This window comes from Heterodontus francisci, chromosome 31 (assembly GCF_036365525.1).
Source record: "Heterodontus francisci isolate sHetFra1 chromosome 31, sHetFra1.hap1, whole genome shotgun sequence".
Classification (NCBI taxonomy): Eukaryota; Metazoa; Chordata; class Chondrichthyes; order Heterodontiformes; family Heterodontidae; genus Heterodontus; species Heterodontus francisci.
In genome coordinates, this window is record NC_090401.1 from 25,206,623 (window position 1) to 25,221,826 (window position 15,204).

At 42.1% G+C, this 15,204-nt stretch overlaps 1 protein-coding gene across 3 annotated transcripts in view; it reads left to right on the forward strand.

Annotated features, from left to right (window-relative positions):
* The window catches only part of dnali1 (dynein, axonemal, light intermediate chain 1), a 136,542-nt gene extending 122,940 nt beyond the window's left edge, over positions 1 to 13,602 (forward strand). For all 3 annotated transcript variants that reach the window (XM_068011183.1, XM_068011184.1, XM_068011182.1), the window contains 5 exons: positions 2,182 to 2,315; positions 6,532 to 6,701; positions 7,617 to 7,795; positions 11,460 to 11,624; positions 12,541 to 13,602. In XM_068011183.1, the coding sequence (XP_067867284.1) occupies positions 2,197 to 2,315; positions 6,532 to 6,701; positions 7,617 to 7,795; positions 11,460 to 11,624; positions 12,541 to 12,576 (669 nt within the window). In that variant the 5' untranslated portion in view covers positions 2,182 to 2,196 and the 3' untranslated portion in view covers positions 12,577 to 13,602. The remainder of the gene's footprint in view (positions 1 to 2,181; positions 2,316 to 6,531; positions 6,702 to 7,616; positions 7,796 to 11,459; positions 11,625 to 12,540) is intronic.
* Positions 13,603 to 15,204: the final 1,602 nt, after the last annotated feature.

Genomic DNA, 15,204 nt, shown 5'->3' on the forward strand with positions numbered 1-15,204 from the left:
AAGGGGACCAAATACAAGCAAAAGGCCCCTATTAACAAAGCGGATTAACATATTTTAATGAGCCCAGCATTCATTTAGCAGTTGCTTAATGTTTGCCTTTGCTAAAATGATGGCACCCATTTTGTGTGAACTTCTGGCGTGGGACATATGACTGTGAAATTTACAAGTCCAACACTGAATTCTCACTCTTAACTATTGGTGGGATGCAAAGGATTTCTATTCCAGCTCCTCCAAAAACTGCCTTAGTACCAGCTGAGATGATATGCTTAACTCCTCGGGTGGGGCATGGACCCAAAACCTTCTAAATTAGAGGTAAGAGTCATATTAACGGAGCTAAACTATCATAGCAGGTGAATTTTCATTGCCTTGAATTTTTGTGCTGGACAGATTTTTTTTTGTTAGTCTCAAAATGAGAAAGATTTTACCTGATTAAGTTAGTGCCCACACTATTAGCTTCTCTATTATATCAGTTGAAAGATGAAATACTGGGACAGAGAGCCATTTGAAGTATGTGGCAGTATGTACAGTGGGGCAGCATATTGTTATCATGTGCTGTAAAATGTCACTAAAAATCTATAAATGGATTAATTCTTCACCGGGCTTTTCGTTCAGCTGTCACAGAGTGATTCAAAAGTTATTGCAGAAAATAAAAGCTCATGGTGTAAGGGGTAACATTTTAGCATGGACACAAGTGGTGTGCCGCGGGGATCAGTGCTGGGGTCTCAACATTTAACAATTTATATAAATGACTTGGATGAAGAAACCAAAGGTATGGTTGCTAAATTTTCTGATGACACAAAGATACATAGGAAAGTAGGTTGTGAAGAGGACATAAGGAGGTTACAAAGGGACATAGATAGGTTAAGTGAATGAGCAAAGATCTGGCAGATGGAGTATAATGTGGGAAAATGTGAAATTGTCCATTTTGGCAGGAAGAATAAAAATGGTGAGAGATTGCAGAGCTCTGAGATGCAGAGGCATCTGGGTGTCCTCATGCATGAATCGTAAAAGGTATGTAGGTACAGCAATTAGGAAAGCTAATAGAATGTTATCATTTATTACAAGAGGAATTGAATACGAAAGTAGGGAGGTTATGCTTCAGCTAGACAGGGCATTGGTGAGACCACATCTGAAGTACTGTGTATAGTATTGGTCTCATTTAAGAAAGGATGTAAATGCATTGGAAGCAGTTCAGAGAAGGTTTACTAGATTAATACCTGGAATGGGCAGGTTGTCTTATGAGGAAAGGTTGGACAGGCTAGGTTTGTATTCACTGCAGTTTAGAAGAGTAAGAGGCGACTTGATTGAAATATTTTATTTTATTTTGAGAAACAGCACTGAAACAGGCCCTTCGGCCCACCAAGTCTGTGCCGACCATCAAACACCCCTTTATACTCATCCTACATTAATCCCATATTCCTACCACATCCCCACCTTCCCATACTAGGGGCAATTTATAATGGCCAATTTACCTATCAACCTGCAGGTCTTTGGCTGTGGGAGGAAACTGGAGCACCTGGCAAAAACCCATGCAGTCACAGGGAGAACTTGCAAACTCCACATAGGCAGTACCCAGAATTGGACCTGGGTCGCTGGAGCTGTGAGGCTGCGGTGCTAACCACTGCGCCACTCTGAAGGGTCTTGACAGGGTGGATGTAGAAAGGGTGTTTCCTCTTGTGGGAGGATCTAGAACTAGGGGTCACTGTTTAAAAATAAGGGGTCACCCATTTAAGACAGAGATGAGGAGAAATGTTTTCTCTCAGAGGGTCGTGTGTCTTTGGAACTCTCTTCCTCAAAAGGCAGTGGAAGCAGAGTCTTTGAATATTTTAAGGCAGAGGTCGATAGATTCTTGATAAGCGAGGGGGTGAAAGCTTATTGGGGTAGGCGGGAATGTGGAGTTGAGGTTACAATCAGATAAGTCATGATCTTATTGAATGGCGGAGCAGGATAGAGGGGCCGAATGGCCTACTCCTGCTCCTAATTTGTATGTTCCTATGTGACACCCCAGTTCAGAAATGGCCACTTTGAAAAGGAGAAGGCCCAAGTTTTTTTTTTGTTTGGTTTTGAAGGTACTATTTCTGGAACGCATAACTGTCAGGGATTTGTACCTGTTGGAGATTCTAATACACTGTAGGTCAGTATTGCTTTGCATGATTTAATTTGCCTTTTAATCTATTACAGGCTCGTCCCTTGAAGATGAGTCCCCAGCAGCCTACGTCTACATCACCAATTCCAAGTCCTCCAAAAGCCAAACCATTTTCAGTAGATCTCACCAAGCAGACTGAGGAGATTTTAAATGCAATTTTGCCACCCAGGTAAACTAACAGGACTTCTCTTACAAACCAGTGGGCACTTAATCGGAAAATCTGAAGATTCCAGTCCACAAAAATAGTATACATTTTACAACTAATTTTATTGTATTGCTTAATAGAGTTTTGCAAGTTAATTTCAATACAGCCTTTTATGACATTGGCATCTTGTGGAGAGGGTATTTTATGGAATTGGAGTAATTATGAAGTCACAGAGCTAATGTTTTGAATCAAACCTTTCTGCAAAACTGCATTGCATTTTATGTCAAGCAGGAGACTTTTTACCTACTGATTTTATTCCATAGTTCATATCTACCACAAAAGTGGTACAAACTATTACCGATATTGTGGGTATCCCTTGAAGGAGGCATTTTATAAATTCGAGGCTTGGAGTGACACAGGTTTTCCCCTACAATACGCCACCAGGTGATGTAGATCTGATATAACTGTATGGTCTATTATCCCCATTATCAGCAACAAAAATAGATCAAGTGAAAATCTCGACAGTGAATATATTTCTCTATTCCTTTCTTCTTCATGTTTATCTAGCTTTTCCTTAAATACATCTATGCTAGTCACCTCAACTACTCCTTGTGGTAGGGAGTTCCACATTATAATCAATCTCTGACCAAACAAGCTTCTTCTGAATTCACTATTGGGTTTATTAGTGACTATCTCATGTTCAGGGCCTCTTACTATGTTAAGGCACTATATTAATGAAAGTTTTTGTTTGTTGAGGGTGGCCTGTTGGCCAGGATACCAAGCGAACCCACTGTCTCTCTTTAAAAGGTGCTATGACATCTTTTACATTCACCTGAACAGGCAGACAAACCCTTGGTTTAATGTCTCATCCCAAAGTTGGCACCTCAAACAATTCAGCACATGTCACCATTGCACTAGATTGTCAGCCTAGGTTGCGTGCAGGCTAGGTGACCGTTTTGTAGAACACCTCTATTCAGTCCACAAGCATGACTGCAAGCTTCCTGTCGTTTGCCAATTCAATTTTTTACTTTGCTCCCACTCTGGCCATTTTTCCTTGGCCTGTTACATTGTTCTAATGAAGCTTAATGCAAGCTCGAGGAACAACGCCTCAGGCTGAATTTTCTGTCGATGGCGGACAAAAAAAAGGCAGCCCGCACAGAGCCGCCGCAATCTTCCATTCGGCGGCTCATTTAAATAGCCAGGGTGGACCACCCCCTCCCCCCCCCCCCCCCCCCACCCCCCAACCCGATCACTGGAGGGGGTGGGCTGTCTGTCCCCGGCAATGCGTTAGCTGCCTGTGTGCAGGCGCAGAAACCATTTTTAAAGGGCTGTCAGCCCGACTGGGAAATTTAAATATTTAAAGATAGAGTAAATAAAAGTAAATAAAGACATTTCTTCTGACCCTCTCCCACCCCCCCAATAACAATTAAATTATTTGTCCTTCCACCCCCACCCCCCAAAACACTTACCTTGTCCATCTGACATTCCCCCCAAACAGCACAAACTTTAAACTCTAACCCTTCTCACCATCCCCTCCACCCATGACGTTAATTTGACCCCATTTTCCCCCGTCCCGCACTGATAAACTTACCTCCTCCCCCCTCCCCACCACTATGGTGCCTCCTTTCCCTGGGCGGGGATCAGAAGGCGCAAGAGTGCCGGTCACCAGGCCGCAGATCATAGCGGAACACCATGAGTGTCATCAATTCATTCATTTTAGTTTATTTAAATATTCAAAAAGGAGCTCCGTCGCTAAGTGGCAGGGGGCCGTCACGAGGCCTCGCTGCTGCCAGTAATATTGGGATGGGCCCTCCCTTCGTTGGGGTGTGTGGCGGCCCTCTCCTGGAAGCATCTTCAGGTCCCCCCCAACACAGAATCCGACCCCTGGGGGAGAACAAAATCCAGCCCCTCACCTTTCAACTGGGCACTTTACAGCCTTCCAGACTCAACAATGAGTTCAATAATTTCAGATCATAATGTCTGCCCTATTTTGTTTCTTTTCTGATGTTTATTTGCTGCTACCCCCCACCCCCCCTCTTGTTTCTTTCGTAATTCATTTACTTTGCGTTTGGATGGCTGTATCCTGCCACTCACACCTCAGAGAAACATCTTTTATTTCTTTACTTGTCCCATTACTACTCCCTTTGGCTTTGGGCCGTGAAACCTTTTGTCATTATATACCTTAAATAACCAGTTCTATAAAGATTCACTCTTTTCGTATTGTCGCTTCTACGAAGTCATGATGTGACAGTACTTTCTCTGCTCTCTCAGATGCTTGCGATGCCTCCATGATGTGACTTTGCTTTGGCACTCACCATCCACGACTGATCCTGTGGGAGACTTAAGGAGGAGATCATGAGAACTAGTCTTTGACAGCAGAAGCCTCTGCAGTGCTGATGCTTCCCAATGCAGCTGAGTCTTTGGCATGATGGGAAGGAGTGCGCTCTATACCCTTCATCTACAGATTGCAAGATCTTTTCACCCTCTCCTCCAGATATTCCCATATCTCCATCTCCTGCTTGGTCCTGTGGGGTAACCCTATTTCCATTCCCTATGACAGACACAATAGTGAGCTAGGGCGCTCCTCCTCCAGTGCGACCCTTCTCCTCCAGTGAGACCCTTCTCCTGTGAGTTATATGCCCTCTTCTGCAATGACTAAAGAGAGAGAGATAAGGCACTGCTGGCCTCTCTGATCAATGCCAGCAGCTCATTAACCTAAGAAGCTGCATGTATCAGTGCTGCCAAGTCCTCAACAGCGCTAGTGCTCTGGGCATTGCTGAAGGGTCAGTAAGCACCCTGGGCACACATTTCTCCCATGCTAAGAAGCACCATGTACCCTCAGGCTACTCAACTGATGTGTCTGCTGGAGGTTGTATACCGAGAGGCCCGTCATCAGGTTCTCGTGTTACACTTACCTTGCCAGAGCAAAGAAGGTCATTGAACCTTTTGTGGCACTGCACCCAGTTCCTATGCACTAAACTTCTGCTGCTCACAGTTTCAGCCACCTCCAGCCAGGTCTGCTTTGTTTGGCTGGGTGGCCTTCTCCTATCACCCGCTGGAAATGTGACCTCCCTCCTCTCCCTCACATCCTCCAGTAGCACCTCAAGGTCTGCATCCATGAAGCAAGGGCTAAACCTGCCCCAGTGCTAGGCCTCTGCCTCTCCTCCTGTTACACTGGAGCTTGTATCCTGTTTCCAAATGGCTGCCACAGAAATGGCTGCCATAATCCCTTTAAATCGGGCCCGCATTTTAGAATTTCCACCTCCAACCCATACCCGCCAATGCTATTTGGCCACCAAACCAAATTCCAGCCAATTAGCAGCCTGCCTCTGCCAAAATCACAGGATGTAACCTCCTCCTCCCACCGCCCCCCAACTCCCCACTCATCACCCCCCCCACCCCAACTCTGGTGCAGGGTCGCGACCGAGAAATGGTTCTGACTTCGGCTTTCTGACCCTGGAGGCGAAATATCGCCCATTAACTCGATTTCTCTCTCCACAGATGTTGCCTACTCGTCTGAGTATTTCCAGCATTTTCTGTTTGTATTACAAATTGAGCTTAATCTGACCCTCCAGGCTTTGTACAACTAATGATATGTTTAACAAGGTCCCCAGAGTTTAAACAACATTGCACTGGTAATCCTTTCGTTCCCTCCCCTCCACCCTGCTTAAAAAAAATGGAGATAAGATAGGTTGTGGCTTTCTATAAATGGTAACATGAATTTCAATTACTTTAAAACACAACATGACTGGCAAGCAGTAACTTAGAACACAGCCCTTACAGCCTTGAGAATTGATGTTGATCCAATGAGTGAACTTTCTCTGTTGAGTTTAAGAGTTTCAACCAAGTTCCTAATGGTTATGAAGCCACAGAACAGAACTGTTCATAATGTGTTATTGGAATGGCATTCTCACTCAAGGTAGCACAAGGATGGCTAACTGGCAAAACTGGTGTTCCTCTAAGATGGAGTTGAGGCACATAGAGAGAACATTATTGTGCATCTTTTCTATGTCATACTAACTTGACATGGATGTGTTCAATCCTGACAGTCTTTGAAAATATTCCAAATCTAAGACTGACGTGCCTCATCTTGAAGGGCACAAAACTTTGAATGTACACTGTTGATGGACAGTGAGGGAAAAGATGAGGCAGGTAGCAATTCCCAGAGGGAGAGAAGGATTAATGCACAGTCCCTGTTCATTCGTGCTATAATGTTCAGCAAATTTATGTTGTGTTGCAGAGAATGGACAGAGAACTCACAGCTGTGGATTCAGCAGGTATCCAGTATTCCCTGCACTCGGATCGATGTTGTCCATCTGCAGGAACAACTAGATATCAAGCTGCAGCAGCGGCAAGCTCGAGAGACTGGAATTTGCCCAGTCCGCAGGGAGCTGTACTCGCAGTGTTTTGGTAAGTCTCTGCAGGACTGTTCATTACATTAATAAATGCATCAAAAAAGAACAAATATTGAGAGAAATTCAGTAATCTGGCTTCTGTTGCAAAACCTCTCACCATCAGAATCCCTCCCTGTCTCCCACAAAAACAAAAATCTAACACATATGTGGCACATTTTACATAATGTGTACAGAAGCAAAATGTCCACACAGATCTAAAACCCTGTGTTCTCAATTAGCAGGGGATAGCTGTAAACACCAAGAGGAGTCAAATGTCAGAATCAAGTCACTAGCCCACCTGCCAGTTTTTTGCAACAGCTGTTAGTATGTATCTGAATTGACACTGGTTGAGACTTGGGCATGAGGTGGGTCTTGTTAACAGCTGCACCAATTTAATTCATATCACTGGAGGGAGTTACTGTAGCTAAAGGAGATCTTTTTGTGTCCACAAACGCAACATCTATATTCCCACAATAAATAATAATGTTTAAGCAACTAATCCCTAGTTTCTTTCTTCTAAATTTCTCTTGCAAAGACACTCACATGCTGCTGTACTGTTCCATGTGCACTGATTACCCTCAGATATATCATGTGTAGGTTATGACAATGAGAAAGCTATTCAGCTGTATGAGGCATCACAACCAAACCCTAACTAGTTTCTGAAAGTGGAAAAGTACTCTGTTGAATGGTCACATTATCTTAAATGCAATAAAAGGCACATATATAAGCACTTAAAATGTGTGCCATATTCCATATTAATGTACTTAACTTAGAAACTGGGAATTAAACAAAGCCTGGGAACTATGTGGACGGACCTGTGATGCAACATCATGAAGTTCTGTTCCTGCAACATCAATGTTGAATGTGGGCTGTGTAAGACCTAAGATACCTTTTCTAAGTTGCATTTTGCTTTGTCTTTCTGTATTCATAGATGAACTGATCAGACAGGTGACCATAAACTGTGCTGAGCGTGGATTACTGTTATTACGAGTCCGCGATGAGATTCGTATGACCATTTCTGCCTATCAGACACTGTATGAAAGCAGCGTAGCTTTTGGGATGAGGAAAGCTCTGCAAGCAGAAGAGGGCAAAACTGACATGGAGAAGAAGGTAAATATTTGTTGTTGGTTAAAAATTGTAATTCAGTGGCCCATGTGAGTAGATTGGTAATTAAAAAAGATCTGAATTTTAATTGTTTACCATTAGAACCATACTTCTGCTTGTTGGAGAGTTATTTATTGCACTTAGGGGAGCAGCATCGCCTAGTGAGTACTTAGTAGAAAACTAACATTGTGTAGTAACCCAGTAAGAACATTAACACCTCAAAAACAAATATTAAAGTCACCAACATATACACAGCATACAACTTTCGAACCATCTTTAAATATTTGTTTCTGTATGAGGGGTATCTAAGGAGCCAGTGTCTGCAAGGACTCTAATACACTCATAAAATGTACTGTACGGATGTGGTAGAACTAGTAATCCAGAGGCCTGGTCAAATGATCTGGAAGCATGAGTTCAAATCCCACCATGGCAGCTAGGGATTTAAATTCAGTTAATTAAATAAAATAAATCTGGAATAAAAAGTGACTGTCAGTAATGGTGACCATGAAACTACTGGAATGTCGTAAAAACCCACCTGGTTCACTAATGTCCTTTAGGAAAGGAAATTTGCTGTCCTTCCTGGTCTGGCCTGTATGTGATTCTAGATCCACAATAATGGGGTTGACCCTTACTACCCCATGAAATGGCCTAGCAACCCACTCAATTGTATCAAACCAGTACTAAAAAATTTAAGAAGAATAAAACCAGACACTTCAACTCATACACAACAAAGGCACACCCATCCCAGTCAACCCTTCATAATTCTGCTCACTAACATCTAGGAACTTGGGCCAAAATTGGGAAAGATGTCCCACAAACTAGTTAAGCAATAGTCATACTCACCATACCTTTCAGCCAACATCCCAGACTATTCCATCACCATTCCTCGGTATATTCTGTCCCACAGGCAGGACAGACCCACCAGAGGTGACAGCACAGTGGTATATAGTTGGGAGGGAGTGGCCCTGGGAGTCCTCAACGTTGACTCCAGATCCTGTAAGATCTTATGGCTTCAAGTCAAACAAGGGCAAGGAAACTTCCTGCTGATTACAACCTGCTGCCCTCCTTCAGCTGATGAATCAGTACTCCTCCATGTTAAATGCCACTTGGAAAAGGCAGTGAGGGTAGAAAGTGGGTGAGGGACATCAAAGTCCGTCACCAGGAGTGGCTTGGTAGCACCAGTACTGACCAAGCTGGCTGAGTCCTGAAGAATACAGCTGCCTGACTTGAACTGCACCAGGTGCTGAGAGAACCAATATGAGTGAAAAACCTTCTTGACATTGTCCTCACTAACCTACCTACCACAGGTGCATCTATCCATGACAGTATTGGTAGGGGTGACCACTGCACAGTCCTTGTGGAGATGAAGTCCTGTCTTCTCACTGAGGACAGCCTCCATTGTGTTGTGTGGCACTGCCGCCATGCTAAATGGGATCGATTCAGAACAGATCTAGTAGCTCAAAACTTACATCGATGAGGCATGCACCCATCAACAACAGCAGCAGCATTGTATTCACCCACAATCTTCAACCTCATGGTACAGCATATCTTTCACTGTTCCATTACCATCAATCCATGGGATCAACTCTGGTTTAATGAAGAGTGTAAGAGAGCATGCCAGGAGCAGCATTAGGCATACCCAAAACTGAAGTGCCAACCTGGTGAAGCTACAACACAGGACTACATGCATGCTAAGCAGCAGAAGCAGCATGCTATAGACAGAGCTAAGTGATCCCACAACCAATGGATCTGATCAAAGCTCTGCAGTACTGTCACATCCAGCCATGAATCGTGGTGTGCAATTAAACAACTAACCAGAGGAGGAGGCTCGACAAACATCCCCATCCTCAATCATGGCGGAGTCCAGCACATGATTGCAGAAGACAAGGCTGAAGCATTTGCAACCATCTTCAGCCAGAAGTACAAAGTAGATGATACATCTCCTCCTCCTACTGAAGTCTCCAGCATCACAGATGTCAATCTTCAGCCAATTCAATTCATTCCAGGTGATAGCAGAAAATGGCAGAGCGCACTGTTTACAACAAAGGCTATGGGCCCCGACAACATCTGACTGTAGTGCTGAAGATGTGTGCTCCAAAATTAGCCGTGCCCTTAGCCAAGTTGTTCCAGTACAACTACAACACTGGCATCTACCCGACAATGTGGAAAGTTGCCCAGGTAAGTCCTGTTCACAAAAAGCAGGAAAAATCCAACCCGGTCAATTATTGCCCCGTCAGTCCACTTTCAATCTTCAGCAAAGTGATGGAAGGTGTCATTGACAGTGTTATCAAGTGGAACATACTCATCAATAACCTGCTCACCAGTGCTCAGTTTGGGTTCCGCCTAGGACCACTTAGCTCCAGACCTCATTCCAGCTTTGGTCTAAACATGGACAAAAGAGCTGAACTCGAGAGGGTAGATGACAGTGACTGCCCTTGGCATCAAGGCAGTATTTGACCAAGTGTGGCATCAAGGAACCCAAGTAAAATTGAAGTCAATGAGGATTAAGGGAATAACTCCAACACTGGCTGTAGTCTTACCAAGCATGAAGGAAGATGGTGGTGGTTGTTAGAGGCCAATCGTTTCAGCCCCAGGAGATCGCTGCAACAGTTCCTCAGGGCAGTGTCCTAGACCCAACCATCTTCAGCTGCTTCATCGATGACCTTTCCTCCATCATAAGGTTAGAAGTAGAGATGTTCGCTGATTATTGCGCAGTGTTCAGTACCATTCACAATTCCTCAGATACTGAGGCAGTCCGTGTCTGCATGTAGCAAGACCTGGTCAACGTTCAGTCTTGGGCTGATAAGTGGCAAGTAACATTCGCACCATAAAAGTGCCAGGTAATGATCATCCCCAACAAGAGAGATTCTAACCACCTCCCCTGGACTTTTAACTGGATTACCATCACTGAATCCCCCACCATCAACATTCTAGGGGGTCAGCAAAATGTAACTGGATCAGCCACATAAAAACTGTGGTTCCAAGAGCAGGTCAGATATTGAGTATTCTGCAGTGAGTAACTCACCTCCTGACTCTCCCAAGCCTTTCTACCAGCTACAAGGCACACATCAGGTATGTGATGGAATACTTTCCACTTGCCTGGATGGGGGGGCAGCTTCAACAACACTCAAGAAGCTCGATATCATCCAGGACAAGGCAATCTACTTGACTGGCATCACATCCACCACTTCAAGTATTCACTTCCTCTACCACTGGTGCACTGTGCCTATAGTGTGTACCATCTACAAGATACATTGCAGAAACTCACCAAGGCTTCTTCAGCAGCACCTTCCAAACCCATGACCTCTAGAGGGACAAGTGCAGCAGGTGCATGGGAACACCACCATCTGCACATTCCCCTCCAAGTCATGTGCAATCCTGTTTTGGAAATATATCACCATTCCTTCATCATGGCTAGCTCAAAATCCTGGAACTCCTTACCTATCAACACTGTGGATGTACCTACACCACAGGGACTGCAGCAGATCAAGAAGGTGGCTCACCACCTCACCATCACCTTCTCAATGGCAGTTAGGGATGGAGAATATATACTGGTCTTGCCAGTGATGCCCACACCCTGTAAACAAATAAAAAAGATTGGAATTTGACCTCATTAACCATTCCAGTATGTATAATAATAGTTTCTGTTCACTTATTTTCTCCTGGCTAGATCATTGATTTGGAAACAGAAAAGAAAGAACTGGAGAGACAGCTCAATGAGCAGAAAGCGAAGTGTGAAGCCATAGAGAAAAGGGAGAATGAAAGGCGGCAAGTAGAGGAGAAGAAGCACGCAGAGGAAATACAGTTTCTCAAACGAACTAATCAACAGCTTAAGGTGAGCAAAACAAGTTAAGCTGTAGCTAACATAATTAAAACTGGTTAGTCAACATATCAGGGATTCCATTGATATTTTGTCCTTTGCAACTTCCGTTGGTAAGGTTTATTTACTGTTGTTAAATAGAATTGGCGCCTTTGATAAATCCTTATCTTATGCTACATTGAAAGAAATGGATTTTCCTGGTTTAGTTAAATGTCTGCATACTGTATCAGGGTTGCATTTGCCCAGTTTTAAGGTCACCTTGTAGCTGTTACTGTCCAGGATTCTGGATGTACTCAATTCTAAATCGTGCCCATGTGAATGAGTAAGCAGGGACTACTGGATGTGTAAACTCACCAACTTTTGATTTATTGAGTGTTTGATGAACCAAATTGCATATACACAAGGAGATCAAATTTAATATTGTTATTGGACAGAACAATGTTGGAAAGTTCCCTACTTGCTCCACTCCAAGCATTAATTAACAATCTCATGTCATCTATCAGCTGTCCTAAATGTTCATGTTCTTTTCCTTCATTGTTGATCTCCAGGTTAACTGCTTTTTAAATTATTAAAATGCACTGGCCTAGATTTTCGAGCTTTAATGCTGATGGTAACCTATTTAATGTAAATAGTTTAACATCAACATGACAATTGGAACATTTGGGCTTATAAGTCCCTTTAAATCAGTATCAGTTAAATTTACATAATTGGGTATCATGATTTGTAAAAAGTCTCAGTCTAACTAAGGCAATTATACACTTGAAAGTATATATATATATATATAATTGGGGAGTACCATCAATCCATGTTAACTGCTGTGCTTAATCTATGCTTGTGCTTTCAATGATTATTGTCCAGTTATAGTGGACTGTATGTGACACTGTTTCTAAAAAGCAATTTCAGTTACAAAATGATTTTTTTCTTGTTGTAGGCACAACTGGAAGGCATAATTTCTCCAAGGAAATGAAACTATAGCATTTTCTCTTCAATGCAATCTTTTAAGCATGCTATGATTACTGTAATGTAAACAGTATACAAGTTACTATACAGGCAAAGGTTTCTGCCTATTGAATAGAATCTCAATGATCTAATGGCTAGTCATAGAAATAGGGCCGAGACTCTTTGGATTCATAAATACAATGTGAGTATAATATATAATTTATTTTGCAAGTGTCACTATTATGATCCCTTTTAATCCTCACACTGCAGACAGGCCAAGGGAATGGTGAGTTCACCGGTCCTGACAATGTTGTATTTTTCACCAAATTCACCATGGCACTGCACAAAAACTAATATTGTAGTAATGAAGTTACTCCAGTGCCAGGAATAAATTTGTTTCAGTAATAACTCCAGTGCTGGTTTTAATTAAAACCCTTTTATTTAAAAGTATTCCTCTTTTTGAATTATGATAATTAAGCTCTTTCAGATCTGTTCAATTGTCAGTCTCAGTAAATCTTTCAACCCAATAGAGGGAAGCATGTATGTAATCAGACATTTAAAAAAAATCCCAGCAAAAAGGCACCAATAAAAAATACATCATTATTCTTAAAGGAGGTACTGATAGAGGTAGCAGTTAATTTATTTGATCCTTGAAGTACTAGAGGTCGCGCTTTTTCTCCCCCATCGCGAACACCTCAGATATTATCTCCAGTGAACTTATAGAGACTCCATGCAGCTATAACAAGTGATCATACATTGGCAGTGTGGAAAACATATTAACAAAAAAAGCCTAAAAAGTACAACCATCAACTACTGATCGAATTACAACTACTTACAAGGAGTAAAAATAGACAATTATTTATCCCCTATGAGCTCTTTAGGCATTGAGGTACTGTTCCATATACCTTTTCCTTTAACTACATTATATTATTCTGTGTTGTGTTTGTGTGTTTCTGTTACTGGTTAATTTTTCAAATTCCTAATTGATATGCTGTAAATTTTAGACTTAAACTGTGTTCTGTTCTTCTAAAAGCAACAATGTTTCTTGAAATAAATTACTAAAACTACTTATATTGAAGTTATCTTAGTTCATTAATCAGAAAAAAGCTTCAATGCAAATAATGTAGAGCAGCTTTTTATATCTAAAAAAATCTTTATGCCATTAGATTGTGGATTAATACATAAATTGTGAAGATCCAAGAATACTCCATCTGAGCAGAAGAAATAGGAACTAGAGTTGGCCATTTGGCCCTTTGAGCCTGCCTCGCCATTCAACAAGATCATGGCTGATCTTCTACCTCAACTCCACCTTCCCATGCTATCCCCATATCCCTTAATTCTCTTAGTACCCAAAATTCTATCAACCTCAGGGCCCACAATTCTCCAGGTAGAGAATTATAGATATTTTTCCTCAATGCGTACATTTTGTCTAGTATTATATTACCCAAAGTCATTATGATTCATTGACTGGGTTATATACTTTCAAGTATCTATCAACATTAAGGGCGGCACAGTGGCGCAGTGGTTAGCACTGCAGCCTCACAGCTCCAGGGACCCGGGTTCGATTCTGGGTAGTGCCTGTGTGGAGTTTGCAAGTTCTCCCTGTGTCTGCGTGGGTTTTCTCCGGGTGCTCCGGTTTCCTCCCACAAGCCAAAAGAGACTTGCAGGTGGATAGGTAAATTGGCCATTATAAATTGTCACTAGTATAGGTAGGTGGTAGGGAAATATAGGGACAGGTGGGGATGTTTGGTAGGAATATGGGATTAGTGTAGGATTAGTATAAATGGGTGGTTGATGGTTGGCACAGACTTGGTGGGCCGAAGGGCCTGTTTCAGTGCTGTATCTCTAATCTAATCTAATTTAATATTGTTTATTCTAAATGAAAATTTATCTTGAGCTCTCTTGTGCCCATGAGACAATTTGGCCATATGCAATTTTGTTGGCCTTTCTGGGCAATATACAGGCAAGTGATAATGAATTCAAATCACTTGTTCATGAAGCAACAGGAGGTGATAGAGGAAAAAACACATGCTACTTGAATAGATGTTTTCTGTAAGTGTGTTTGTTGCATTGACTGTCTTTGTTTTTGCAAACACTTGAAACTTGTGTTATGTACAAAAAGCAGACTGGAACCTGTTTCTTTGTTTTTTAGTAGGTGACCCAATGTCAAAATTAATCATTCAGATGCTACTTGGTCAGAGAGCTCAATTGATAGATTTGTTTTCAAAATGTGCCCAGTGCATAGCTGCATATGGAATCCCAAGTAATGGCAAAAAAAGAACAATGCTGATAGGTTCATTAGACCTTGTACCATTGACCTTAAAGCTTATTCTAATTGCCTGTTATGCGATCAATATCAAACAGTGTTAGCATTGATTCAAACACAAAGAACCAAGCCTGGCTGTCCATTCTAACTTAGAATCTATTCATTAACACTGAAAACGGAAGTAGTTAGTTGTGTTGGAAAATATGTTTGACTGTTTTTACTTTCAAAACCCCAATTGAATAGTAGAGTAAGGGGTATGGTAGTATGTGGTTGTAGTGGACTAATGATCCAGAGAATGGAATTTTAAATCCCACTATGGGATTTGAATTCAGTTTAAAAAAAAATAGAAATAAAAACCTGGCATTAGTTTTTTTTTAAAAAGCAACCACA